The 27,439-nt window shown below is 53.4% G+C and overlaps 1 protein-coding gene across 1 annotated transcript in view; it reads right to left on the bottom strand.

Moving 5' to 3' along the window:
* The window catches only part of NPC1 (NPC intracellular cholesterol transporter 1), a 69,843-nt gene that overhangs the window by 2,752 nt on the left and 39,652 nt on the right, over positions 1-27,439 (bottom strand). The window contains exons 7-23 of the mRNA XM_038766678.1: positions 26,931-27,007; positions 24,257-24,627; positions 22,077-22,303; positions 20,734-20,834; positions 17,217-17,319; positions 16,373-16,562; positions 13,082-13,264; positions 12,797-12,911; positions 11,118-11,245; positions 10,887-11,027; positions 10,206-10,295; positions 7,667-7,857; positions 5,356-5,471; positions 4,524-4,653; positions 2,125-2,325; positions 846-1,077; positions 255-368 (exon numbers count right to left, since the gene is read on the bottom strand). Of these exons, the coding sequence (XP_038622606.1) occupies positions 255-368; positions 846-1,077; positions 2,125-2,325; positions 4,524-4,653; positions 5,356-5,471; positions 7,667-7,857; positions 10,206-10,295; positions 10,887-11,027; positions 11,118-11,245; positions 12,797-12,911; positions 13,082-13,264; positions 16,373-16,562; positions 17,217-17,319; positions 20,734-20,834; positions 22,077-22,303; positions 24,257-24,627; positions 26,931-27,007 (2,710 nt within the window). The remainder of the gene's footprint in view (positions 1-254; positions 369-845; positions 1,078-2,124; positions 2,326-4,523; positions 4,654-5,355; positions 5,472-7,666; positions 7,858-10,205; positions 10,296-10,886; positions 11,028-11,117; positions 11,246-12,796; positions 12,912-13,081; positions 13,265-16,372; positions 16,563-17,216; positions 17,320-20,733; positions 20,835-22,076; positions 22,304-24,256; positions 24,628-26,930; positions 27,008-27,439) is intronic.

The following is a 27,439-nucleotide window of genomic DNA, read 5'->3' on the forward strand; positions in this document are numbered from 1 at the left end:
TTCTCCCAAGAACAGTTATATAAATTACCCGGCGCCAAGCACACCTGGTGTCCCGGGGGAGAGCTAACCCCCCCAGGTGCAACTGAGGTGAAGCCACACAGAGCGCTAAGATGGATTAAGGGCATCCTAGCCCCCTGTTAGCCCAGTTTGGAACCGGCTGGTTGCCCATGGGGCTCTACCGCGTGACAGCCCGTGTGCCACCCGACTCCGCGGGCAGCACCCGGGCCCGAGAAACCCGTCGCCCCGGGACTGACCGAGCTGCCCATGTTGGCGAGGGCCTCCTCCGCCCGCTCCACGCGGCTGCCCCGGGTGCTCAGGGTGAACGCCCGGGTGATGTGGCTGCAGAACTCCACCGAGATCCCGCAGCTCTGGAACGAGACGCTCAGGTGACCGGCACGGTTCGGGCGGGGTAGGGCCGCGTCCCGGGAATCTCTCCACACGGCACCCCCCCCCCCCCCCCCCAATCCCGGCGGGAACGGGGTTCGGAGGGGCTTCCCGAGGAGGGAAGCCGGGCACGGAAACAGCTGGAGTTTTGTGCCGGTCACGGGCTCGATCCCGGGGCTGGTGACTGATGGAGGCGGGGCAGCGCGGCTGTTATCAACTGCGAGGGATCGGTTTTAGCGGTTGATGTGGGACAGAAGATTGTGTGTTTCGGGGGGAGGCGGAGGCCAGTCTCAATCCCCATCCCCACCACCCCTCCGCAACCCGCCCGGGAGTCGGGGGCTCTGCGTTCTAATCCCGGCAGCCCCCTGTGGGCCTTCACGGTGGGGAGAGTCCACCCGCTCCTCCCGGGACCGTCGTGAGGATGGAAGGACAGCGGTTCCCGAGAAGGGGGCCGGACTCACCATGACCAGGTTGACCAGCGACACGGCGTTGAGGCTGATGCCCCAGAGCCACAGGACCCCGAACATGTTGACGAGGATCATGGCGATGGTGAGGCACAGGACCACGGCCGCCCACACCTCGCAGCCCAGGAGCAGCGCCGTCACCAGGAAGATGGCCCCCAGGGACACGCCCAGGTTGAAGATCGTGTCCCCCACGATGGTCAGGTACTGCTCGTAGAAGACGTAGAACACGCTGCGGGGAGGGAGGAGGAGGAGGAGGAGGAGGACCACCTCAGCGAGGCGGCTCCAAACGTCCTAGGCCAAGGACTGGCTTCCTGCACTTTGGCGGGGAGAGGGGGACGTTCGGTCAGCCCTTCAACAGGGTTGACCCGGACGGGCCTTGTGTCAGCCCCAGCGTGGGGAGCCGGATGATAATAATAATAATGATAACGATGGCATTTGTTCATTCATTCATTCGTATTTACTGAGCACTTACTGTGTGCAGAGCACTGGACTGAGCGCTCGGGAAGTACAAGTACATACTATGGGCAAAGCACTGTTCTAAGCGCTGGGGAGGATACAAGCTGATCAGGTTGTCCCAATCTTCATCCCCGTTTTCCAGATGAGGCCACTGAGGCCCAGAGAAGTGACTTGCGCAAAGTCTCACTGCTGACAGTTGGCGGAGCCGGGATTTGAACCCATGGGCTCTGGCTCCCAAGCCCGGGCTCTTTCCATTGAGCCACGGAGTCAGCCGCGCTCCTCTTCGGGGGGAGGGCAGGGAAGTCATTCTGATGGACCAGTGAAGACCACCATTCGACGTGGCTTCCGCCAGCTGTCCACACACCCCCCCACCCCTCCATTCTGCTGTCCTTCCACTCTACCCCAGTTGGCAGTTCCCTCTCCTCCCAAGCCAACCTCACAGCCCCTGGCTCTTGAATCCACTGTCCACCCCCTTACTCCGCCCCCTCCTCTCCTCCAGGAGCCATCGCTCGAAGCCCCCCGAAAAGCCGCCTCGAATTCCCCGAGTCAACCCGGCCACATCCCATCCGACCTCCCGGCAGCCTCGGGGGCAGTCCTGTTTCCTTCGGTTTATACCCCTCCCACCTCCGCTCTCACCCCGATTCTTAGCGAAGGCCGGCAGCTTGTGTCTAATTCCCCCAGAGGAGCGTACGCTCCTTGAGGGCAGCTTCTGCTGCCTGCCCCGAGGTTTGGCGAGGAGCTCTGACGCGTCACCAGCCATCCATCCTTCCTCCGAGACCCCCCACCCTCTCTCCCGCGGAGGGGAGGGCGCGCGCTCTACCTGTAGGGGAAGACCCGGTAGCCGCCCTCCCGGAGGCCCATGGACTCGGTGATGTTGTGGGCGACGGTGCGGGCTTTCCGCAGGGCGTCGATGAAGTCGGCGGAGGTCTTGAGCACCGTGTGGAAAGTCATGAAGTAGGTGGCGCCGACGCCGGCGCTGCCGTTGCCGAGGTTGACCGCGGCGGAGTAGGCTGCGTGGCCCCTGGTACCGGGAGCGACAGGGGAGACAGAGAGGGCGCGTGCGGCTAATTCCCGCTGCCGGCCAATTCCGCGGCCCCCGTCTCCAGACCCTGGCACGTAGCTGCCTCCCCCCTGCGTCTCGCTGCCCCGAGATTTGGGTGGAAAGGGCTCTGAAATGGCAGCCACGCACCCCTGGCCTTTTTAGTTGCCGGGGTCAGAGGTCGGCCCCGCTGATGCTTGCCACCCTGGGCCCCCATCCCACCTGTATTCACGGACGGGGGGGTCTAACTACCAGCGTGCTCATCCGGTGGGTTCCCGGCGTAGAAGAGGAGCCCCACTGAAACCTATCCATTCTGGAAATTTATTTATTTATTCATTTTACTTGTACGTATCTATTCTATTTTATTTTGTCGGTATGTTTGGTTTTGTTCTCTGTCTCCCCCTTTTAGACTGTGAGCCCACTGTTGGGTAGGGACCGTCTCTAGATGTTGCCAACTTGTCCTTCCCAAGCACTTAGTACAGTGCTCTGCACACAGTAAGCACTCAGTAAATACGATTGATTGATTGATTGATTGGAAACCCAAGCTGGGCAGCCGGCCCGCACGACCTCTCCGGGCTACCCCAATCAATCGGTCGGTGGTATTTACTGGGCGCTTACTGTGCGCAGGGCACTGTAGTAAGCGCTTGGATTGCAGCCTGGCCTAGTGGAGAGTCAGGGTCCCTGGGATCTAACCCCAGCTCCGCCACTTGTCTGCTGTGTGACCTCGGGCAAGTCACGTCACTGCTCTGTGCCCCCGTTTCCTCATCTGTAAAACGGCGATCCACTGCCTGTTCTCTCCTATTTCAACTGGGAGCTCCGTCTAAGACAGAGACTGTGTCTGATCCGAATGACTTCTACCTACCCCAATGCTTAGATCGGTACTTGATACGTAGTAAGCCCTTAAATTCAACAACTACAATAATAATAATTATTATTATTAATAATAATGATAATGATAATAATGATAATAGTACACACGGTTGGTAAACATGTTGGGTGACATATAGGGAAGAAGCATGGCGTAGTGGATGGAGCACGGGACTAAGAGTCAAAAGGTCCTGGGTTCTAATCCCAGCTCCGCCACTTTGCTGGGTGACTTTGGGCCACCGACTTCACTTCTCTGGGCCTCAGTTACCTCATCTGTAAAATGGGGACTGAGGCCGTGAGCCCCACGTAGGACAGGGACCGTGTCCAACCCGATTTGCCTGTATCCGCCCCAGTGCTTAGTACAGTGTCTGGCACATAATAAGCGCTTAACAAATTCCACAGTTATTATTATTCTATTTCCCTGACCACAAGGAGCTTACAGTCTAGAGAGGGAAAGAGACATTACCGTAAACTATGGCCATGCACCTATGTGCTGTGGGGCTGAGGGTGGAGTCGATGTCAAGTGCTTAAAGGATTCGGATCCAATAATAATAATGATAATAATAGTGGCATTATATTATATATATTATATAATAATAATAATAATAATGAGGGCATTTATTAAGCGCTTACTATGTGCAAAGCACTGCTCTAAGCACTGATTAAGCACTTACTATGTGCAAAGCACTGCTGTAAGCACTGGGGAGGTAACAAGGAGATCGGGGGGCTCACAGTCTTAAAGATGAGGTAACTGAGGCACAGAGAAGTTAGGTGACTTGCCCAAAGTCACACAGCTGACAACTGGCGGAGCTGGGATTTGAACTCCAAAGCCCAAGCTCTTTCCGTTGAGCCACGCTGCTTCCCTAAGCGCATAGGAAACACAAAAGGGAGAGGGAGTAGGGGAAACGAGGGCTGAAAGCCCCCACCCCTGTTTCGTGTGTCCACGTGCGCAGGTGGAGGGGGTGGATTTTGAGCGAAGGCAGGAGATCTTAGCACTCAGTACATGTAGTACAGTGCTCTGCACACCGTAAGCACTCAGTAAAGACCACTGATGGATCAATCCCTTTCAGGTCACCCTGAGAGATTCCCACACCATCAACCCTTTCCCCTTAAGCACGGCTCACGCTAGGTGACAAACTGGGAACTCCAGAGGCAAGACTGAGCTGGGGGACGTGCCAGGACGATGACTCCCTTCCCCCTGCCCCCGTGCTGAGTATGGGCACCACCCCCTCGCTACCCAACTGGTCCCTCCCCGCACCCGGGCTGGGGGAAGAGGAGATGGGAGGCAGCCCGCGGGACGGGGGGGCTCTTACCCTTTGCCGCATTTGGGGTTGGGGTTGTCCGAGAGGAACATGGGCAGGAAGTGCAGGAAGTCAGACCCCTGAGGCCTCTGCTTGCCTTCCGGGGTCAGGGGGCGGCAGCGGATGCAGGAAGGGTCGACGACTAGGAGGAAGATGGAGCGGGGGGAGGTCTCGTGGGGGAGCTCACCCCCTCATCCCACCCGCTTTGAGGGGGGGGGGGACTTTCCCTTCCAGGGGCAAACGTCCCTCGGGTCCCCCGGCAGCCAGGACCAAAGTACCGGGGCCCCCACAGCCCCAGGAGGGCGGGAGCCAGTGGGGCCTGGAGAGGCCAGGGAAGACCACCGGGAGCCCCAGGTTAAGAAGCCCGCCGGCCCGAAGCTGGCCCTCCTCGCCCACGGGGCTCCTTCCCTCCAGGCCCGGCCGCCCCACCGCAGGCCCCGACGGCTGGAACGTGTTCGTCCAAGAGATGACAAGTTCTAGGGGGCGAGCGGAAAGGGGCAGGCGCAAGCCAGGCCGGGGCGGTCAAACAAACGTCCTGAAACCACAGTAAAGCCCAGCCTGGAGTCCCACGGCGGGGAAGAGGGGCACCAGGGGACCCACGGGATGTCCAGACCACCGCGGCGAGCGGGGGATTGCTCTCCCCTCGATCCACACGGCAGCTCCGTCAGACCCGACGTTTCTGAACACGTAAACACACAGCCCTCCCCGCCCTTAGACATACCCGGGCGACGAATAACGGGCTGGGGAGGTTCGCTTTCTCCCCCCTGCTCGGGAGCCGTCCGAAGGCTTCGCCGTCAGAGGTGTCCAGAGAAAGGGGGGAGGCTGTGGAGGGAGGAGCCGGTACCTGAAGCGTTGCAGAACAGGTCCGTGCCGTTGTGGACTCTGCAGCAGGAAGACTGGGGCTTCACCCAATCAAAATAGTCGTCGATCCAGGAAGAGGGCGCGAAGCCGATCCTCGTACTGGGAGTCGAGGAAACGGAATATCAGTCCCAGGCCCTTTCCCTTCTACCCGAAGCCCCGTGCGGGACAGTGACTGGCTCTGATCTGATTATCTTGTATCAATCCCAGTACTTACTACAGTGCCCGGCACACAGTAACCACTTAATAATGATGGCATTTATTAAGCACTTACTATGTGCAAAGCACTGTTCTAAGCGCTGGATATAACTACCGCAATTATTATTACTATCACAATATCAGTCCCAGGCCCTTTCCCTTCTACCCGAAGCCCCATGCGGGACAGTGACTGGCTCTGATCTGATTATCTTGTATCTACCCCAGTGCTTAGTACAGTGCCCGGCACACAGTAACCACTTAACCATAATAATGATGGCATTTATTAAGCACTTACTATGTGCAAAGCACTGTTCTAAGCGCTGGATATAACTACCGCAATTATTATTACTATCACAATATCAGTCCCAGGCCCTTTCCCTTCTACCCGAAGCCCCGTGCGGGACAGTGACTGGCTCTGATCTGATTATCTTGTATCTACCCCAGTGCTTAGTACAGTGCCTGGCACACAGTAACCACTTAACCATAATAATGATGGCATTTATTAAGCACTTACTATGTGCAAAGCACTGTTCTAAGCGCTGGATATAACTACCGCAATTATTATTACTATCACAATATCAGTCCCAGGCCCTTTCCCTTCTACCCGAAGCCCCGTGCGGGACAGTGACTGGCTCTGATCTGATTATCTTGTATCAATCCCAGTGCTTACTACAGTGCCCGGCACACAGTAACCACTTAATAATGATGGCATTTATTAAGCACTTACTATGTGCAAAGCACTGTTCTAAGCGCTGGATATAACTGCCGCAATTATTATTACTATCACACTGGCTGTGCTCGGGGGCCGGGTACGAGAGCACAGCAAACAACGATGATGATGATAATAATAGTAATAAATAGTATTTAATAACTCTGATCCTTGTTAAGTGCTTACTATGTGCCAGGTTCCATACTCAGCGCTGGGGTGGATACAAGGAAATTGGGGTGGATACAGTCCCGGTCCCACATGAGGTTCACAGTCTTACATTTTACAGATAATAATAATAATAATAACGATGATGGCATTTATTAAGCGCTTACTATGTGGACACTGAGGCCCAGAGAAGTGGAGCGGCTTGCCCAAGGTCACAAAGCAGACAAGTGGGATTAGAACCCACAACCTTCTGACCCCCAGGCTCACACTGTATCCATTTTGCCATGCTGTTTCCCATACAGCTTCTTCCCATAAATTTATTAAGCGCTTACTAATAATGATCAATCAATCGTATTTATTGAGCGCTTACTGTGGGCAGAGCACTGTACTAAGCGCTTGGGAAGTACAAGTTGGCAACATACAGAGACAGTCAATCAATCAATCGTATTTATTGAGCACTTACTATGTGCAGAGCACTGTACTAAGCGCTTGGGAAGTACAAATTGGCAACATATAGAGACGGTCCCTACCCAACAGTGGGCTCACAAATAATAGTATCTGTTAAGCGCTTGCTGAGTGCCAAGCCCTCTACTACGATCTGGGGTAGATACGGGCTAGCTCTCTTCCTCCCTTCAAGGCCCTGCTGAGAGCTCACCTCCTCCAGGAGGCCTTCCCAGACTGAGCCCCTTCCCTCCTCTCCCCCTCGTCCCCCCTCCATCCCCCCATCTTACCTCCTTCCCTTCCCCACAGCACCTGTATATATGTATATATGGTTGTACATATTTACTACTCTATTTATTTATTTATTTTACTTGTACATTTCTATCCTATTTATTTTATTTTGTTGGTATGTTTGGTTCTGTTCTCTGTCTCCCCCTTTTAGACTGTGAGCCCACTGTTGGGTAGGGACTGTCTCTATGTGTTGCCAATTTGTACTTCCCAAGCGCTTAGTACAGTGCTCTGCACATAGTAAGCGCTCAATAAATACGATTGATTGATTGATTGATTGATACGGGATAATCAGATCCCACATGTGGCCCACCATCTAAGCCGCAGGGACAGCAGGTACTAAAAATCCCCATTTTGCAGACGAGGGGATCGAGGCACAGAGAAGCGCCTTGCCCCAGGCCACCCCAGGAGGCGTGTGGAGGAGGCAGGACTGGAACTCGAGTCCTCAAGACCCCCGGGCTCCACTAAGCCACGCGGTTTCTCTCCCGGGACTTACTAATTGTCCAGCTCTGCTGCGTTGAAAACCTGCTGCACGAGTGAGTCGTTGTTGCAGCCCATCCCGCCGCACACCATGTTCTGGCCTTCCAAAGTGGTGTAGTCGTGGCCTTCTTCTAGCACGAAGTAGAGCGGGGGGCCCGCGTGCAGGTACTGACCGAGGGCCTTGAAGTAATCCAGCACGTACGAGTCCTTGACGGGAGAGGAGAACGAAGCTCAGGTTCCAGCGCTGGCAGAACGGAGTGCGCTCAAAACGGGGGGCGGCTGGATCCCCGACACGGCCGGGACCCTCAAATAACCGAGGGTGCAGCCGTCCCTCCCTCCCGGCCCTCAATTCCCATAAATTTGTTCATCAATCATATTTATTGATACTGATTATGTATTTATTGATTTATTGAATCGTTCTTACTGTGTGCAGAGCACCGTACTAAGCGCTTTTTATCATTATTAGTAAGCGCTCGCTTACTAATAATGATAAAAAATGATAGCATCTGTCTAAGCGCTTGCTATGTGTCAAGCCCAGTACTACGATCTGTGGTAGATACAGACTTCTCGACTGGGAGCCCACTGTAGGGCAGGGACCGTCTCTGTATGTTGCCAACTTGGACTTCCCAAGCGCTTAGTACAGTGCTCTGCACCCAGTCAGCGCTCAATACATGAGAAGCAGCGTGGCTCAGTGGAAAGAGCACGAGCTTTGGAGACAGAGGTCATGGGTTCAAACCCCGGCTCCGCCAGTTGTCAGCTGTGTGACTCTGGGCAAGTCACTTCACTTCTCTGGGCCTCAGTGACCTCATCTGTAAAATGGGGATTAAGACTGTAAGCCCCCGTGGGACAACTTGATCACCTTGTAACCTCCCAAGCGCTTAGAACAGTGCTTTGCACATAGTAAGTGCTTAATAAATGCCATCATCATCATCATCATCATCATGATTGATTGATACAGGATAATCAGATCCCTCAACTGTCAGCTGTGTGACTTTGGGCAAGGCACTTAACTTCCCTGTGCCTCAGTTCCCTCATCTGTAAAATGGGGATGAAGACGGTGAGCCCCCCGTGGGACAACCTGATCACCTTGTCACCTCCCCAGCGCTTAGAACAGTGGTTTGCACATATTAAGCGCTAAACAAATGCCATCATCATTACGATTATTATTATCCCGGGACTCTCAGAATTCTTCGGAAGCCAGTGACAGACGCCCGGGACAGGGGACTGTTCACGGGAGAGGAGGCGTGCAATAGATAGCGGCAGGAGGTACACCTTTGGGTCTGGGAAAGGTTCTGCCAACTTGTACTTCCCAAGCGCCTAGTACAGTGCTCCGCACACAGTGAGCGCTCAATAAATACGATTGATTGATTGATTGGAGAGAGGAGCTGGAGCACGGTTTGGCCTAGTGGAATAGGACCTGGGTTCAAATCCTGGCTCCACCACGTATCAGCTGTGTGACCTGGAGCAAATCACTTAACTTCTGTGGGCCTCAGCTTCCTCCTCTGGAAAATGGGGATTCGATACAATAATAATAATTACGGCATTTGTTAAGCGCTTACTACGTACAAAGACCGTTCTAAGCACTGGGGAGGATATAAAGTGATCAGGTTGTCCCACAGGGGGCTCACAGTCTTCATCCCCATTTTACAGATGAGGTCACTGAGGCCCAGAGAAGTGAAGTGACTTGCCCAAGGTCACACAGCTGACAAGTGGCGGAGCCGGGATTTGAACCTCTGACTCCCAAGCCCGGGCTCTTTCCACTGAGTCCTTCTCAGACTATGAGCTCCATGTAGATCGGGGACTATGTCCAACCTGACTAACTTTACACCCAGTATTTAGTGCTGTGATTGGCACCTGCTAAGCGCTGAAAAGGGGCCTTTTTTAAAAAAAAAAAGTTTTTAAAGAGGCTGCCCAGCCTGAGCCCCAGCCCACCCCCAAACATCTCAGGATCGCTCAGCTATGAATTCCAACACTTTGGAGACGTCCTTCAATCTCAATCCCTCAAATTCCTGACCATCTGCCAGCCAGGCTCCGATCAGATTATCCCGTATTTCCCCTAATCATAACTGGAATGCGTTAAGTGCTTACTAGGTGCCAAGCACTGTACTAACCACTGGGTACTAACCACTGTACAAAGTCCCTGCCCTACATGGGGCTCGTAGTCTGAGGGAGGGCAGGTATTTAATATCCATTCTGCAGAGAAATGAAGTGACTCGCCCATGGTCCAAGTAGTGGAGTTGGGATTAAAACACGAATTTCCTGACTTTCCAGGCCTCCTCAGCCCAGTAGAACGGTACTTGGCGTGTAAATACCTTTACTTGGGATCAAGCAGTTAACTATTCCAGGCCGCCATTTGGGAAAAGGATGGGGGGGTTGCCGACTCCCAGCCCCTTGGTGTCCGAGATATCCACGAGATGTCCGAGATATCCACGGACGGACCCCCAAGCCTTCCCCAAACCCCGGGGACCCTCTTCTACAGCGCTCTCTTAGAAACGGCCTTCGGCCGCCCAACCCCCTGGACTGAGTTTCTCGTCCGTCCGCTAAACCGATCTTACGTCCGCCATCGAGAGGGACTGGTCCAGGCCGATTTCCACCTTGTTGAGCACGGCTATGCTGAATGACAAGATGCCCACGAATACGGACACCTGCCCAAGGAAAGAGAGGCCGTGAAAGGACGGGGCTTGAAGGCAACGCGGTCCCTCCCCGCCCCCAATCAATCCATCAACGGCCCGGCGCTCAGAACAGTGCTCTGCACATAGCAAGCGCTTAACAAATGCCGTCATTATTATTATACCGGAATTGATATCGATCGACGGATATCGAGCGCTTGACTGGGTGCAGAGCACGCACTAAGCGCTGGGGAGAATTCAACCCCACGGAGTTGGCTGAGACAATCCCTGCCCTGGAGAAGCTCACCCCACCACCTCTAAGCCCCAGAACGGGGCTTTTCGAGGCAGTCGGACGGCGTTACCGACGATCCCGTGATGACGGCTGCTCTATCGAGGGCACAGAAATGCCAGCCGACCCTCCTTCCCCCCGCCAAGGGCAGTACCGAGTGTGCCAACCAAGGGCTCCTTCCACAGGCAGAACGGCTTTGAAACATCCGGACTGGCACCTTAGACGGCCCTCGGTTTTCTCAGAAGCAGTATGACGGACACTGGGTATCGTATGGGGGGAAAACTGAAGCAGACAGGCCCCGGGGTTTCTCAGGGAGGGGTGGGGAACCCAGCACGTACTACGAGGGGCCGCATCCAGTCCTTCAGCAGGAGCGGAGAATAGACGTTTTTGAAGAACTGAAACAAGTAGCCCTGGGAAGCCTGGCCGCCGGCCTCCTCGTCTCCGCCTCGGACGCAGCACAGGATGTCCAGGCGGTTCCTCTGCAAGCAGACCCGCGCCGCAGTCGTTTGTTTCCCCAGAACCGGCGTCCCCGCTCGCGGCCCTCCGCCCCGCCCCTCGGACGGCCCCACCTCTTGACGCTTCACGTCCAGTCCCAGGAGGCTCACGAAGAAGGTGATTTGCAGGAGGAAGTCGACGAAGACGGCCATCCCGGCAAAGAGGGAGAAGGTGTGCACCGCTGGCATGGTCGACAGCCCCCCTGGGGGGTCGCAAAGACGACGCCCGGGTCAGGGAGCTCGGAGGCTTCTCACCCGTAGTGGTTTTTGAGAACCGTCACCCGAAAGCTGTCCCCGCTTCAACGCTCCGTCCCCAGACCGCTTTCCCAAAAGGTGTCTCGGGTTCTCCGCGACAGGTCTCGGCAAGCACTCCCCACCTCTGCCCATTTCACAGACAAGGACTACCCGGCTCAGCGGGGCAGGGAAAGCGACCTGTCGAGGGTCCCAGCAGCCTCGGGGACAGAGCCGGGATCCCCGGGCCCAGGCTCGTTCCAGGGGATCTCGGCTAATTTGGGGGGGGCCGACCTCACACACACTCACAGACCTCCCCGCCCCCTCCCTTTCTGCCACACTCCTGGAAGAAACGGTCCTCTAGATTGTACGCTCGTTGCGGGCAGGGAATGTGTCTGTTACTTCGTTATATTACAAAGGAGTTCAGGACATGCTTCCCCACTCCTCAACAAATTCCAGTGGTTGCCCATCCATCTCCGCATCGAACAAAAACTCCTCACCACCGGGTTTAAAGCAGTCCATCACCTTGCCCCCTCCTACCTCACCTCCCTGCTCTCCCACTACAACCCAGTCCGCACACTTGGCTCCTCTACTGCTAACCTTCCCACTGCGCCTCCATCACATCCGTCTCACCGCCGACCCTTCGTTCCCGGCCCGCCTCTGGCCTGGGACGCCCTCCCTCCTCAAATCTGACAGAAAAGGACTCTCCCCTTTTTCGGAGCCTTCCTGAAGGCACATCTCCTCCAAGAGGGCTTCCCTGATTAAGCCCCCTTTTCCTCCTCTCCCACTCACTCATTCAATCGTATTTATTGAGCACTTACTCTATGCAGAGCACTGTACTAAGCGCTTGGGAAGTACAAGTACACTCCCTTTGTTCTTCCCCCGTCCCAGCCCCACAGCGCTTATGTCCGTAACTGTGAAGCAGCATGGCTCAATGGAAAGAGCCACGGGCTTTGGAGTCAAAGCTTCAAACCCCAGCTCCGTCAATTGTCAGCTGTGTGACCTTGGGCAAGTCACTTCACTTCTCTGTGCCTCAGTGACCTCATCTATAAAACGGGGATTAAGATTGTGAGCCCCCCGTGGGACAACCTGATCACCTTGTAACCTTCCCAGTGCTTAGAACAGTGCTTTGCACATAGTAAGCGCTTAATAAATGCCATCATTATTATTATTACTTTATTTATATTAATGTCTGTCTCCCCCGCTCTAGACGGTAAGCTCATTATGAGCAGGGAATGTGTCTCTTTATTGTTGTATTGTACTTCCCCGAGCACTTAGTACAGTGCCCTGCGCACGGTAAGCACTCAACAGATATGACTGAAAAAAATACTCTCCAAAGCGCTTAGTATAGTGCTCTACACACAGTAAGTGATCAATAAATACAACTGACTGACTCCTCCATCTCCCCCAGAAGCTCTCGGAAGAGCAGGCCCGGAGTGGCGGGGGGCGAGGAGGCGAGGCTACCCCCAACGACTCAATCTCCGGGTGGCAGGCCAGAGGGAGAGGCCGAGAGGGAGCTCCACCTAAGAAGAAGGCCACGGTCTCCGAAAACGACGACAGGAACATGCTGGGGGCCACTTCTCCCAGGATCCGGCCCATCTGGGCATCGAGCGTCTCCCCTTGAAGGCGCTGGTCTCGCTACGCTCGAGGAAGAAGAGCCGGAGTGAGAGACGATCCTCCAAGGCCACCCGACGTCAAGGCCCCTTCCCCACGTCCCCCATCCCTGTCCCGGGCACCCCAAAGACCCTCAGCCAGGGGGGCAGTCCGGGCCGCCCGCCCCAAAGCCCGGCTCCCCCGGGCCCCGCTACCTGAAACGTCTGGACGAGGATGAAGATGTTATCAACGCCGACGGCGAGCACCAGGAACGGGATGACTTCGATCACGATGAGCGTGAGGGGGATTCCCCCGTAGCTGAAGATCCCCAGGGAACAGGCCACCGAACTCAACACGATCAGGATGCCAGCGATGCCCAGGGAGATTTTAGAATCCACCTGCAAAGTTACCCCAGAACAGCGGCGGTTTGAGAACTGTACATCATCATCATCAATCGTATTTATTGAGCGCTTACTATGTGCAGAGCACTGTACTAAGCGCTTGGGAAGTACAAATTGGCAACATATAGAGACAGTCCCTACCCAACATTGGGCTCACAGTCTAAAAGGGGACATCGCTACCGCTTTAGTGCCTGCACTTTCATCTTTGTTGGCCATTTATCTCTAATCCATTTCTCTCTTTTCTCGCCCTACTGCATTCTATTCGGCAATTTGCATCTATCAATGCCACCACCGGATCGGCAGCTGCCGGAGGGCAGGAGGCTACGTCCTCGAGGGCCTGGGTCCACGGTAAGGTCGGTCTCGCCAATCGCTCGTGTATCTCTCCAGGCTTGGGAGGGGAGGTAGGACAGGGGGTGTTGATAAGTATCTTGCCATAATAATAATTACGGTACTTGTTAAGCGCTTACTACATGCCAAACGCTGGGGTAGATTTATGTTAATCAGGTTGGACACAGTCCCCGTCCCCCCAAGGGGCTCACACTCTTATCCCCGTTTTACAGATGAGGGAACTGAGGCCCAAAAGTGACATGCCCTGGGTCACACGGCAGACACGTGGTGGAGCCGGGATTAGAACCCATGACCTCTGATTCCCAAGGCCATGCTCTATCTTACCTCCTTCCCTTCCCCACAGCACCTGTATATATGTATATATGTTTGTACATATTCATTACTCTATTTATTTATTTATTTTACTTGTACATATCTAGTCTATTTATTTTATTTTGTTAGTATGTTTGGTTTTGTTCACTGTCTCCCCCTTTTAGACTGTGAGCCCACTGTTGGGTAGGGACTGTCTCTATGTGTTGCCAACTTGTACTTCCCAAGCGCTTAGTACAGTGCTCTGCACACAGTAAGCGCTCAATAAATACGATTGGTGATGATGATGATGATGAAGCCACTTCTCCTACTACAACCCAGCCTGCATCCTTTGGTCCTCTTATGTCAACGTACTGACTGTACCTCCATCTCCTCGATCTCGGTGCCAACCTCTCGCCCACGTCCTGCCTCTGGCCTGGAACCCCCCGCCCCTCCTTAGCCGACAAACAATCACCCTCCCCACTTCAAAGCCTTTTTTGAGGGCACATCTCCTCCAAGAGGCCCTCCCTGACTGACTAAATCTTCATTTCCCCTCCCGGCCCTTCCCTTTGTGTTGCCTACACGCTTGATGATGATGGTATCTGTTAAGCGCTTACTGTGTGCCAGGCCCTGTACTAAGCGCTGGGGTGGATACAAACCAATCAAGTCGGACACAGTGGGGCTCACGGTCTCAATCCCCATTTTACAGATGAGGTCACTGAGGCACAGAGAAGTGAGGTGACTGGCCCAGGGTCACACAGCCGGCAAGTGGCAGAGCCAGGATAAGAACCCGTGACCTTCTGAGTCCCAGGCCCTTGCTCTAACCACTAAGCCACACTGCACTTGAGTTTCCCCAATAAGCACTTTGATACTTCCCCCCCAGCTCCACGACACTTATCAATGATATTTATTGAGTGCTTACTATGTGCAGGGCACTGTAAGCTCATTGTGGGCAGGGAATGTGAATGTTATATTGCCAGACTGCACTCTCCCAAGTGCTTAGTACAGTGCTGTGCACACAGTAAGCACTCAATAAATACGACTGACTTTCAGACTACACCAGAATTAGTTCCCTGCCCATAACAGGCTTACAGTGTAGAGATGAGCTGTGAGCCCGCTGTTGGGTAGGGACCGTCTCTATATGTTGCCGACTTGAACTTCCCAAGTGCTTAGTACAGTGCTCTGCACACAGTAAGAGCTCAATAAATACGGTTGAATGAATGAATGAGCTCACAGTCTAGAGACATCCTTTATACTCTATTTCCCCAAGCTGTCATTTTTGAAACTCTCCCCCTCTAGACTGTAAGCTCCTTGTGAGCAGAGACCGTGCCTTCCCAAGTACTTAGTGGTGCTTCCTGGGTGCAGAACACTGTAAATAATAATAATAATAATAATGATAGCAGTTATTAAGCGCTTACTATGTGCAAAGCACTGTCCTAAGCGCTGGGAAGGATACAAGGTGATAAGGTTGTCCCATGAGGGGCTCACAGTCTTAATCCCTATTTTTCAGATGAGGTAACTGAGGCCCAGAGAAGTGAAGTGACTTGCCCAAAGTCCCACAGCTGACAATTGGCAGAGCTGGGATTTGAACCCATGACTCCAAAGCCCGGTCTCTTTCCATTGAGCCACGCTGCTTCTCAAGCCATGCTCTCTGTACTGAACGTCCCCAGGAATGAGACAAGGTCCCTGTCCCTCAGTGTTCGGCATATTAAGCACGCAATGAATACCACTGATGGACTGCTGAGCACTCAGTGGGTGTTTAATAATGGCATTTATTAAGCACTTACTATGTGCAAAGCACTGTTCTAAGCTCTGGGGAGGTTACAAGGTGATCAGGTTGTCCCCCGTGGGGCTCACAGTCTTAATCCCCATTTTACAGATGAAGTAACTGAGGCCCAGACAAGTGAAGTGACTTGCCCAAAGTCACACAGCTGACAAGCGGTGGAGCCGGGATTTGAACCCCTGACCTCTGACTCCAAAGCCCGGGCTCTTTCCACTGAGCCAGTACCACCATCGTTAAGTGTCTTGTAAACACTTTTTAAACCTGAAGCGGGAGGAGAAGGAAGGGGCTGGGCGAAGGATGGCAATCCCATTCCCGAAAGCCCAAATCAACCTCTGAGGACAGCGGGAGGGGACAGCAATGATGGGAAGGGTGTGGGGTCTGTGGGAAACCCAGGGCCTGCCCGGGCTTGGGTGTCGGAGGATCTGGGTTCTAATCCTGGGCTCCACCCCTTGTCTGCTGGGTGACCTTGGGCAGGTCCTTTCGCTTCTCTACGCCTCAGTTACTTCATCTGTAAGATGGGAGGTCAGGGCCTCCCCCCATTAGACTGTGAGCCCCACGTGGCGCACGGACCACGTCCAACCTGACGGACTTGTATCTATCCCATCACTGAGTACAGTGCCTGCCCCATACTCAGCGCGTAACAAATCCCCTCGAAAGAACAAAATCTCAGAGCCCCTCCCACCTACCAGAAGCCTGCTGAAGCTCCCGATGTGCCCCAGCGCTAGGGAAATATAGAGGAACATGACGGCGTAGCTGATGACGACCGTGAAGATGTCGCTGTTGCTTTCGCGGTTCAGCTCGTCCTCGATGCTTCGCTCGGCGGAGAAGGAGATGGTGAGGTTTGGGTCCTTGTAGTCTCGGACGAAGCGGATGAATCTGAAGGGAAAAACCCGTCATCGGGCGTCAGGGGAGGGCAGAGCACGGATAGTCACGTGAGGCCTCTTTCCACCTCTAAAAGCGGCACTTGGGATGCCTGTTCATTGGCAACGTCCAAGATTTTGCAGGATTTAGCACGGGCCTGGGATAAAGAAGGACAGGGGCTCTCATTCCAGCTCCACCACATGTCCGCTGTGTGACCTGAGGCGAGTCATTTCTCTTCTCCGGGCCTGTTACCTCATCCGTAAAACACGGCAGGGACTGTCTCTATGTGTTGCCAACTTGTACTTCCCAAGCGCTTAGTACAGTGCTCTGCACACAGTAAGCGCTCAATAAATACGATTGATGATGATAAGAGTGGGAGCCCCACGAGGGACAGGGACTGTGTCCAACCTGATTAACTTTTACCTACGCCAGGCTTAGAACGGTGCTTGGCACATAATAAGCGCTTAACAACTACTGTTAATATTATTATTATTATTATCATTAAGGGTCCTTCCAGCTCGGAAGCCCCATTTCTCATCAGGGTGGGCCCGGGCTTCAGGGGCAGGGGGTCACGGCCAGAGGCGGCCCGTCTCGGAAGCGCCTCTGGGGTCTCTGGGCGGGCAGCTTTGGGCGATCCGAGCCGCTTACCAACCACCGGCAGAAACGTACTCTTTTTCCCACGCCTCCGCTCTGCGCAGCTTCTCCGTGTCGTTGTGGTAGTTGTTGACGGGAAAGGTGACGACCAGGGCGGTGGCGTTGTTGTAGTTTTGTTCTGAGGACGAGAAGAGCGGGCTGAGTGTGGGCAGGAAGGCCGCCACGGCTGGTCGGACGTGGACTGGGGTGGGTCCCGCACCCCGGACGCGGACGTCGAAGGGGAGCCCCAAAATTCTCCTCCTTTAGCCTCGGAATCCCGACGCTCTTTCTGGCTTTATCGTCGTCCTTGTCTTTTCGATCGTATTAATTGAGCCCTTACTGGGTGCAAAGCGCTGTACTTAGAGCTTGGGAGAGTACGGTATAACAACGGATAGACACACTCCTGCCCCCAGCAAGCTCAGTCTAGAGGGGGAGGCGCCTATTAATCTAAACAAAGAAATAAATAACGGATATATACAGATGCGCTGTGGCGCGGAAGAGAGTGGGAGAAGAGGAGAGGGCTTAGTCAGGGAAGGCTTCAGGGAGGAGGTGGGCCTTCAAAAAGGTTTTGAAGTTGGTGGGGGGGGGGGGGGGGCAATTACCTGTCTGATAATAAGGAGTCGGGGGGAATTCTGGGCCAGAGGTAGAATGTGGCTGAGAGGTCAGCGGTGAGATAGATGAGATCATCATCATCATCTATCGTATTTATTGAGCGCTTACTATGTGCACAGCACTGTACCAAGTGCTTGGGAAGTACAAATTGGCAACGTATAGAGACAGTCCCTACCCAACAGTGGGCTCACAGTCTAAAAGGGGGAGACAGAGAACAAAACCAAACATACTAACAAAATAAAATAAATAGAATAGATATGTACAAATAAAATAGAGTAATAAATATGTACAAACATATATACATATATACAGGTGCTGTGGGGAAGGGAAGAAGGTAGATCGAGGTCTTCTGCGTTGCTTATCTGTCCTTGCGACCTCTTTCCTCTTGTGTCTGTCCCCCACGCCCCTCCCCACTTTATTCCGAGATTGCGAGCCCCTCAGCGGCTTGGAAACGGGTCTAATTTTCACCCGGGTATTTTTCCCAGGGCTCAGTACGGTGCTTTGCCCACAGCAGCAGCTGAATACTACTCGGCCCCACACGCTGTTCAATTCTAATATGTTTTGTTTTGTCGTCTGTCTCCCCCTTCTAGACTGTGAGCCTGCTGTTGGGTAGGGACCGTCTCTATATGTCCCCAACTTGAACTTACCAAAGGCTTAGTCCAGTGCTCTGCACACAGTAAGCGCTCAATAAATGCGACTGAATGAATGAATGAAAGGAGAAGGAGCCTAGCGGTTCTAGTGCCCAGTGTATCACACCCGATCCTGAAATACGGCTGGGACGTTAAGGGGCTGAGGGTGGGGGAGAGAGATGGGAGAGGAAAAGGAGATAGAAGGAGGAGGAGGTGGGGAAGAGGAAGGAAAAGAAACTGGGGCTCTTCCTTTTTTCCTTCTCCATTATTATTTATTTATATTAACGTCTGCCTCCCGCTGTAGACCCGCTCACCCATTCGTTCAGTCATTCATTTGATCACATATCCTGAGCGCTTCCTGGGTGCAGAGCTCTGTACTAAGCGCTTGGGAGAGTACAAAGCGTGGGCAAGGAATGTGCGTCCCAACTCAGTTGTCCTGCACTCTCCCAGGCGCTGCCCTGCCGGTTTGGGGGGCGCGGGGGGTGGAGGTGAGTCCCCGCGAGGTGCCAAACTCTACCCCTCCTCCCCCAAGCCGCGCACACCCTGCCCTGGCCAGAGTCCACAACAAACCGAGAATCAATCCGCGGTAGTTACCGCGTGCGGAGCACTGTCCTAAGCACTATACAACAGATTTGGTAGACATATTTCCTGCCCACAGCAAGCTTACAGTCTAGAGGGGGAGACGGGCATTAATATAAAGTAAGGCTTGTCTGTGGGACGGGGGCTCTGGGGACCACAGGGGGATGTCCAGAATCAACCTCTCTTGTCGTCGTTTTACTGCCTCGATTAATCAATAAATCAATCAATCGTATTTGAGCGCTTACTGTGTGCAGAGCACTGTACTAAGCGCTTGGGAAGTCCAAGTTGGCAACATATAGAGACAGTCCCTACCCAACAGTGGGCTCACAGTCTAAAAGGGGAAGACAGAGAACAAAACCAAACATACTAACAAAATAAAATAAATAGAATAGATATGTACAAGTAAAATAAATAAATAGAGTTTGATGATTCAAATCCCTTGGATTCTGGAGCTCCTGTCTGATATATTGTCCTCTCCCAAGCTCTGCCCCCAGGAAGCGCTCAGTAAATACGACTGACTGATAAAATGAACGTGACGGACCTGGACGTAAAAGCAAGGTTATGGGGTAGACTAAAACACATCCTTAGGTTTATGCACGGGTGTGTTTTACAGGGCAGTAAAAACGCTTAAACTTGGGAGGAAACATTCTCAGTTCTTGCCCCTGAAGATTATATTTAACTGAAACTCTGTATGTTCACAAAGCAATAATTTTGTGTAGCATCTGCCTGAAACTGACTAGACCATGAAAAAGGTACGGTGTGTGTGTGAATAATGGAGACAGAGTAAAGACATTTGTACATGTTCCCAATATAATTTTGATGGATATGATAACCATATAATAAAAGTATTCTGGATAGGGAGCGGTGAATAAATACAGTGGCCAAAGAGATGGGCTCAGCCTTCAGAAAACCCGGTCCTGACGGTCTGTAAAACACGCCAGTCCCGCTCCCGTGAAAAGAGACGCAGTATGGTCTAGGGGTGGATAATGGGACCTGTGTTCTAATCCTGGCTCCGCCATTTGTCTGCTGGGTGGCCTTGAGCTAGTCACTTCCCTTCCTCTGTGCCTCAGTTACCTCATCTGTAAAATGGGGATGAAGACTGTGAGCCCTAAGTAGGACAGGAACTGCGACCAACCCAAGGATTTTGTATCTACCCTGGTGTTTAGCCCGATGCCCTGCACGTAGCAATTGGAAAGACCACGGGCTTGGGAGTCGGAGGCCGTGGGTTCTAATCCCGGCTCGGCTTCTTATCAGCTGGGTGAGTTTGGGCAAGTGGCTTAACTTCTCTGTGCCTCAGTTCCTCATCGGTAAAATGGGGGTTAAGATTGTGAGCCCCACAGGGGACAACCTGATTACCTCGTATCTACCCCAGAGCTTAGAACAGTGCTTGGTAATATAGTAAGCACTTAACAAATATCGTCACTACAGCAACAGCAGAAAAAGAAGCAGCTCAGTGGAAAAGAGCACAGGCTTTGGAGTCGGAGGTCATGGGTTCAAATCCCCGCTCCGCCAGTTGTCAGCTGGGTGACTTTGGGCAAGTCACTTCCCTTCTCGGTGACCTCATCTGTAAAATGGGGATGAAGACTGTGAGCCCCCCCATGGGATAACCTGATCATCTTGTGGTTACAAGAACAGTGCTTTGCACATAGTAAGCGCTTAATAAATGCCATTATTATTATTATTATTATAAAAAGGGCAAACTGGCAGGCTCAGCCCCCGCTCCGGGTACTCACCATCGTAGCCCCCCAGCACCAGCCAGGGGAAAACCGGCCCTCCAAACGTGCCCAGGCAGGAGTCGTGGAGCAAACTCGTGTCGTTCAGGGACGCGGGAGCCCTGACAAACGGCACCGGGAGGCAAACGCCATTACAACCGGAAACCACGACGGAAACCCGGGGAGACGGCGAGGGGGCCGCGGCTCCGTGACAAAGTGACCTCAGCACAGCGACGAATTCAAACCGCGGAGCCCGCGTCCGAGCGGCCCCTCCTCGAGGTACCCCAGCGCTTAGCACGTCGGAAGTGCTCAACCGATACCACAGTTACCCTCGCGGGTCCCGGAGAGCCTGAGTTTGGGGCCTGGCGAAAACTGGGGCTCCTCACCCTCCATTCCCCCGCCCCCCCCAGCCCCTACCCCTCACCCACGGCGGGTCCGCGCTGAGACAAGGACAGCCAGGACGATCCCGCTACAAGGAGCCGCGGGCTGGAAGGTGCCAAAGCCCCCGCGTCCAAGGGTGCCAGGGTGGGTCTCATCGAGTCCCCCGACCCCCTCACCGAGGCCGAGAACTTTGCGGACCCCCGAGGCCAAATCCAAGGGAAGGGGCCCGAAGGAGACGGGGCCTGGGCTAGGCTAGCAGCGGGACCGCTCCTTCAGAAAACTCGAGAGGAAACACAGGCGTCTCAATCAATCAATCAATCGTATTTATTGAGCGCTTACGGTGTGCAGAGCACTGTACTAAGCGCTTGGGAAGCACAAGTTGGCAACATATAGAGACAGTCCCTGTGAGCCCCCCGTGGGACCACCTGATCACCTTGTAACCTCCCCAGCGCTTAGAACAGTGCTTTGCACAGAGTAAGCGCTTAATAAATGCCATCATTATTATGATTATGATTATAAAAAGAGCAAACTGGCAGGCTCAGCCCCCACTTTACCCAACAGTGGGCTCGCAGGCGGTGAGAGGACGGCAAGAACAGCCGGCACGCTCCACGGCCAACGAGACACACAGACTAAGCCCCCGGGACCCGCGGCTCTGACGGAAGCCCCCCTCTCGCCCTGCCTCAACGAGACGGCCCCTCAGTAGACCCGCGGGGACCACCACTTGTCTGCTGTGTGACCCCGGGCAAGTCACTTCACTTCTCTGTACCTCTGTTACTTCCTCTGTAAAATGGGGATTGAGACCGTGAGAGTCTGTCCCAACTCGATTTGCTTGGGCCCCAGCAATCAGTACAGTTCCTGGCACATAGTAAGCCCTTAACAAATGGCATTATCGTCACTATCATTATTATTTTTATGCTAGCGGCCCCGCTGCTCTCCCACCCCCCTCATCGATTAGGGCGACTGCCCAGGGGACTCTGGCTCACCGGACGCAGTACAGGAAGTGGGTGTGGTAATCTGCGTAGACAAAGAAACTATCCTCGATCTCGTGGTCGAGGACGGCGTGACTGTTCTGGAAGAAGTTCAGCAGGCTCAGAATGGTGCAGTTGTCGTTGTAGGGGGCCAGGGGGGCCAAGCAGATGTCTCGGAGGCGCACCGTCTCATTGCCGTAGGAAGCAGTGATGTTCTCGATGGCCGTCTGCAAGTCCAGCACCTAAAACCAAAAAACCCATCTCAACCCGCTCTCGGCACCTGGGGCCCGGAGGGGGCAAAAAAACCCACTTCCTTGACAATATCAGACAGCACCCCAGACCCAGCTCTCTTTCTACGCTCCTCAATCAATCAATCGTATTTACTGAGCGCTTACTGTGTGCAGAGCACTGTGCTAAGCGCTTGGGAAGTCCAAGTCGGCAACATATAGAGACGGTCCCTACCCAACAGTGGGCTCACAGTCTAAAAGCGGGAGGGATTGGGTCTGATCAGTCTCTTTTCGTACGGTATTTGTTAAGCGCTTACTATGTTCCAGGTACTATACTAGGCACTGGGGTAGAGATCATCATCATCATCATCATCAGTCGTATTTATTGAGCGCTTACTATGTGCAGAGCACTGTACTAAGCGCTTGGGAAGTGCAAATTGGCAACATATCAAGACAGTCCCTACCCAACAGTGGGCTCACAGTCTAAAAGGGGGAGAGATACAAGGTAATCACGTTGGACACAGTCCCTGTCCCACATGGGGCTCCCAGTCTCAATCCGGCCCCCATTTTACAGATGAGGGGACTGAGGCTCTGAGAAGTTCAGTGACTTGCCCAAGGTCACCCAGCAGGCGAGTGGCGGGAGACCGGATTGGAATCCAGGTCTTTCTGATTCCCCAGCCCGTGCTCTATCCACTAGGCTACGTTGCGTCAATCGTATTTGAGTGCCTACTGCGGGCAGGGCACTGTACTAAGCGCTTGAGGGTGTACATTATAACAGAGTTGGGAAAACATTTTCCCTGCCCACAGGGAGATAGAGGAGGCCTAGATAGGGCCCGGTCTTCTAACTCAATTGTATTCCTCCAGGCACACCGTCAGCGTTCAATAAATGCTCAGCATTCAATAAATACCGGCCCTGGATGGGTTGAGACCAGCCTGGATGAAGCAGTCGGGGGTTAGTGTGTCGTGACGGTTCAGGAGGTCAGATCAATCAATCAATCGTATTTATTGAGCGCTTACTGTGTGCAGAGCACTGTACTAAGCGCTTGGGAAGTCCAAGTTGGCAACATATAGAGACAGTCCCTACCCAACAGTGGGCTCACAGTCTAAAAGGGGGAGATAGAGAAAAAAACAAAACATATTAACAAAATAAGTAGAATAAATATGTACAAATAAAATAAATAAATAGAGTAATAAATGCGTACAAACATATTCATTCAGAGAACTCAAGGTTGTCAGGGCCTGTTTCTGTCAGGTTTTCTTTCCAATACTGAACTCCAGCCTCTGCACAATTACCCTTTCGGTCTTCACTGAGCGCTTACTATATGCACAGCACTGTACTAAGCGCTTGGGAGAGTACAAGAGAATAATATAACGGACACATTCACTCCCCACAGCGAGCTAAGGGTATAGACGGGAGAGAGACATTAATTTAAATAAATCATTGTACTCTCCCAAGCAAACAAGTGGGTTTTGGAGCAAATTAAGCCAAAATTACTATTTTGGACAAATCATTAGGAGGACTAGTTCTCCGGAGAAGACACTAATGCTAGGAAAAGTCCAAGGAAAACTTGGAAAGAGGCAGATCGGCAGCTAGATGGATAGAAACCATAGCAACGATAACGGACGAAGCGTTTGCAAGGTTACGGATTACGGCAGAAGACAGGATCTTCTGGAGGGAGTACTAGTCTGTGAGCCCACTGTTGGGTAGGGACCGTCTCTATACCAACTTGCCAACTTGTACTTCCCAAGCGCTTAGTACAGTGCTCTGCACATAGTAAGCGCTCAATAAATATGACTGAATGAATGAATGAATCCAAAGAGTCGCTTTGGATCGGAAACGACTCGACGGCACTCGGGGATGATGACGACAGGCGCTCGGCACCAGAAATACCGACTAGATACCGTCGACGGGTTGAATCAGTCCAGCCCGTTTGCTCAGCAGGGCGAGGGCCGGGGCGCTGCCGGTACCTTGTGAAGTATGGCTTTGTCGAGCGGTGGCCCGAAGGGCACGTCGGCCCCGGAGGGGTACGGGGAGAACGTGTGCCGCGGCGTGCCGGGGGCCCGGATGATCAGCTGCTCCGTCCGGAAGAACGGGCCGAAGCGCGTGTCGAAGTACTCCTTCTCCCGGCGGGCTTGGCTGTCGGGGGCCGACCACAGGTCCACCGGATTCGTGGTGATCCGGACGGACGCCAGGCCCGAGCAGCAGGCCGCGATGAACGCCAGGGATGCCGCCACGACGGGCAGCGGGTGGCGGACGCACAGAGACCCCCACCGGGAAAACGCCCACCTCAACCCACTCTCGAACGTCTCCCCCAGGCGCTCATAGCAGGAGGCCTCGCCTGGAAGACCAGAAGAGCGGAGGGTAAGGGAGAGGGGAGGAGGATGGGGGGTTGGGGGGGCCCCACATTACGAAAGGAGTTGAACCACAGTTCTGAACTACAGCAGGGAAAACGCTGACTATTTCAGGCAGGGGAAATTCCCACTCCACTGCCACGCAGAGGGGGATCTGCCCAGACTCATTCTGTTCCTAGAAAAGTGGGATGGAAAAGCAGTTCTGCCCACTTCCCTAAAACCAACCACAGAGGAACGGAGAGATGCTCGTCCTCGTTCCTAAAAAGCTGCCCTCTCTCGTGATCATAGAGAACCCGACCTCATCCATCACGTCGACCCCTCGGTTACCTCCCAGCGACAGCATTTCCTGGGCGCTCGCCTGTACTAAGCGCTTGGGAGGGTAAGCTAGGGTTAGGAGGCATGACCCCTACCCTCAAAGAGCTTACGATCTAGATGGCAGTTAAATAAATCACAGGTAAGGGGAAACAGCCGAGTTTAAAGATCGGCCTTTGGGAGGCAGTGGGGGCGGTGATTACTCCAGTGCACTGGTGACCCAGGAGCGCTGACGGGGAGGGGGAAATTGGGTGAAAAGATGAGAAATTTCAATAATAATAATGATGATGATGGCATTTGTCAAGTGCTTACTTGACTGTTCTAAGCGCTGGGGTACATACAAGGTAATCAGGTTGGCCCACGTGGGGCTCACAGAGGCCCAGAGAGGCCCACGTGAGGCCCAGAGAAGTGAAGCGACTTGCCCAAAGCCACACAGCTGACAAGTGGCAGAGCCGGGATTAGAACCCGCGACCTCCGACTCCCAAGCCCAGGCTCTTTCCCCTGAGCCACCATCAATCAGTGGCATTCACTGAGTGCTTACAGTGTGCAGAGCACTGTATTAAGCACTTGGGAGAGAACAATACGGTAAGGGTTGGGAGAAACGATCCCTGCCCTCCAGGAGTTTACAGTCCGGTCAGGGGAGAAAGACAAGGAAACTACAAGCGGTATCTGTTAAGCGCTTACTATGTTCCAAGCACTGTCCTAAGCACTGGGGTAGATATACGATCATCAGATCCTACATGGGGCAGGAGGGAGAACGGGTACTGAATCTCCATTTGCCAGTTGAGGGACTGAGGCCCAGAGAAGTGAAGTGGCGTGAAAAGGGCTCGGGCTTGGGAGCCGGGAGGTCACGGGTTCAAATCCCAACTCTGCCGCTTGTCAGCTGTGTGGCTTTGGGCAACTTCTCTGGGCCTCGGTTCCCTCATCTGTAAAATGGGGATTAAGACCGTGAGCCCCACGCGGGACAACCTGATCAGCTTGGATCCTCCCCAGCGCTTAAAACAGTGCTTTGTACGTAGTAAGCGCTTAACAAATGCCGCCATTATTATTTTTATTAAGTGACGTGACCCGGGTCACACGGCGGGCCGGGATTAGAACCCGGGTCCTCCGATCCCCAGGCCCGTGCTCTTTTCAGGAGGCCATGCTGCTTAGAGATAGGGGAAGTGGCGGGGAATAAGGGCATATCCTGAAATGCTGAGGGGTTGGCAGTAGCGGGGAGGGAGCCAGTCCTGAAGACCTTTAAGGTACAACGGTCTTTGGTGGTAAATAGAAGGGAGGACGAATAGGGTGGGAAAATGACAGGTTAGTCAGGGCGGGCTTCTTGGAGGAGGTGTGACTTCAGCAGGGCTTTGCAAGCGGAGACAGTTGTAGTCCCTTGAGTGGGGAGGGGGAGAGAGTTTCAGCCCAGAGGGAAGATGAGATCGAGATACAGGGGCTTTAGAAGGGCAAAGTGTACCCACTGGTTGATCGCATTTACTGATCGCTTACTGTGATCAGAACACTGTACTAAGCGCTTGGGAGAATACATTATATAACAGTATAACAGACCCATCACCTGCCGCCCACAGCGAGCTTACAGTCTAGACGGGGAGACAGGCATTGGTAAAAAATTAACACATCACAGATACGTAAGCTCGTTGTGGGCAGGGAATGTGTTTGATTATTGTTGCGCTGCCCTCTCCCAAGCTCTCAGGGCAGTGCTCTGCACACGGTAAGCGCTCAATAAATATGACCGAATGAAGGGGAGAGCGGATTGAGCGATTAGTCGGGGAAGGGCCTTGAAGATGGAGTCTTATTCACTACTTATTGAAGTATTTATGCATCTGGGCTTCAATTTACATCACGATCTGTCCCGTCCCATTTGGATTTGGGATCCGCCTAAAACATCGTTCAGTGCTGTCTCCCAGTCCATCTGAACTCTTGATACCAGTAACCACCCACAGGGTCAAAATCCCGCTCATCTGGGTCCCAAACCTACCTTTGTCACTGTTGGCGTTGACCGAAAAAGCTATATTGCTGTCGATGGGTGCGTACTCGGAGACAAAATACCGTTTCCTGAAAAACAGAAGTAAACGGGATATCAGGGTCAAGACCCATTCAGTAAGTGCCCTGGGGCTGGCCGGTCTTATTCAATCGTATTTATTGAGCAACTCACTGTATGCAGAGCACTGTGCTAAGCGCCTAGGAGAGGACAACATAACAATAATGGGGTGCTTACTTTTCTGGCTCTCCCTCCCTGCCCCTTCACCCCACATCTACCTCATAAAGGCAACCAGGCCTAAGATTAGACAACAATCTTTAGCCATTCCCGAGTCTTCGGCCCATCCAAGCGAACTACATTTTCCCGGTTTGGTAAGTTAATCCCCCTTAAAGGAAGGCGGCAGAAACCTCATTAGCTTGCGATGTGAGAGATTAGAAGCCACTTGGAATTAACTGGGTTCCTCTCCAGATTTTATTATTTCCTGCTGCTCTCAGCTTGGGAAGAGC

This window comes from Tachyglossus aculeatus, chromosome 25, assembly GCF_015852505.1.
Source record: "Tachyglossus aculeatus isolate mTacAcu1 chromosome 25, mTacAcu1.pri, whole genome shotgun sequence".
NCBI lineage: Eukaryota > Metazoa > Chordata > Mammalia > Monotremata > Tachyglossidae > Tachyglossus > Tachyglossus aculeatus.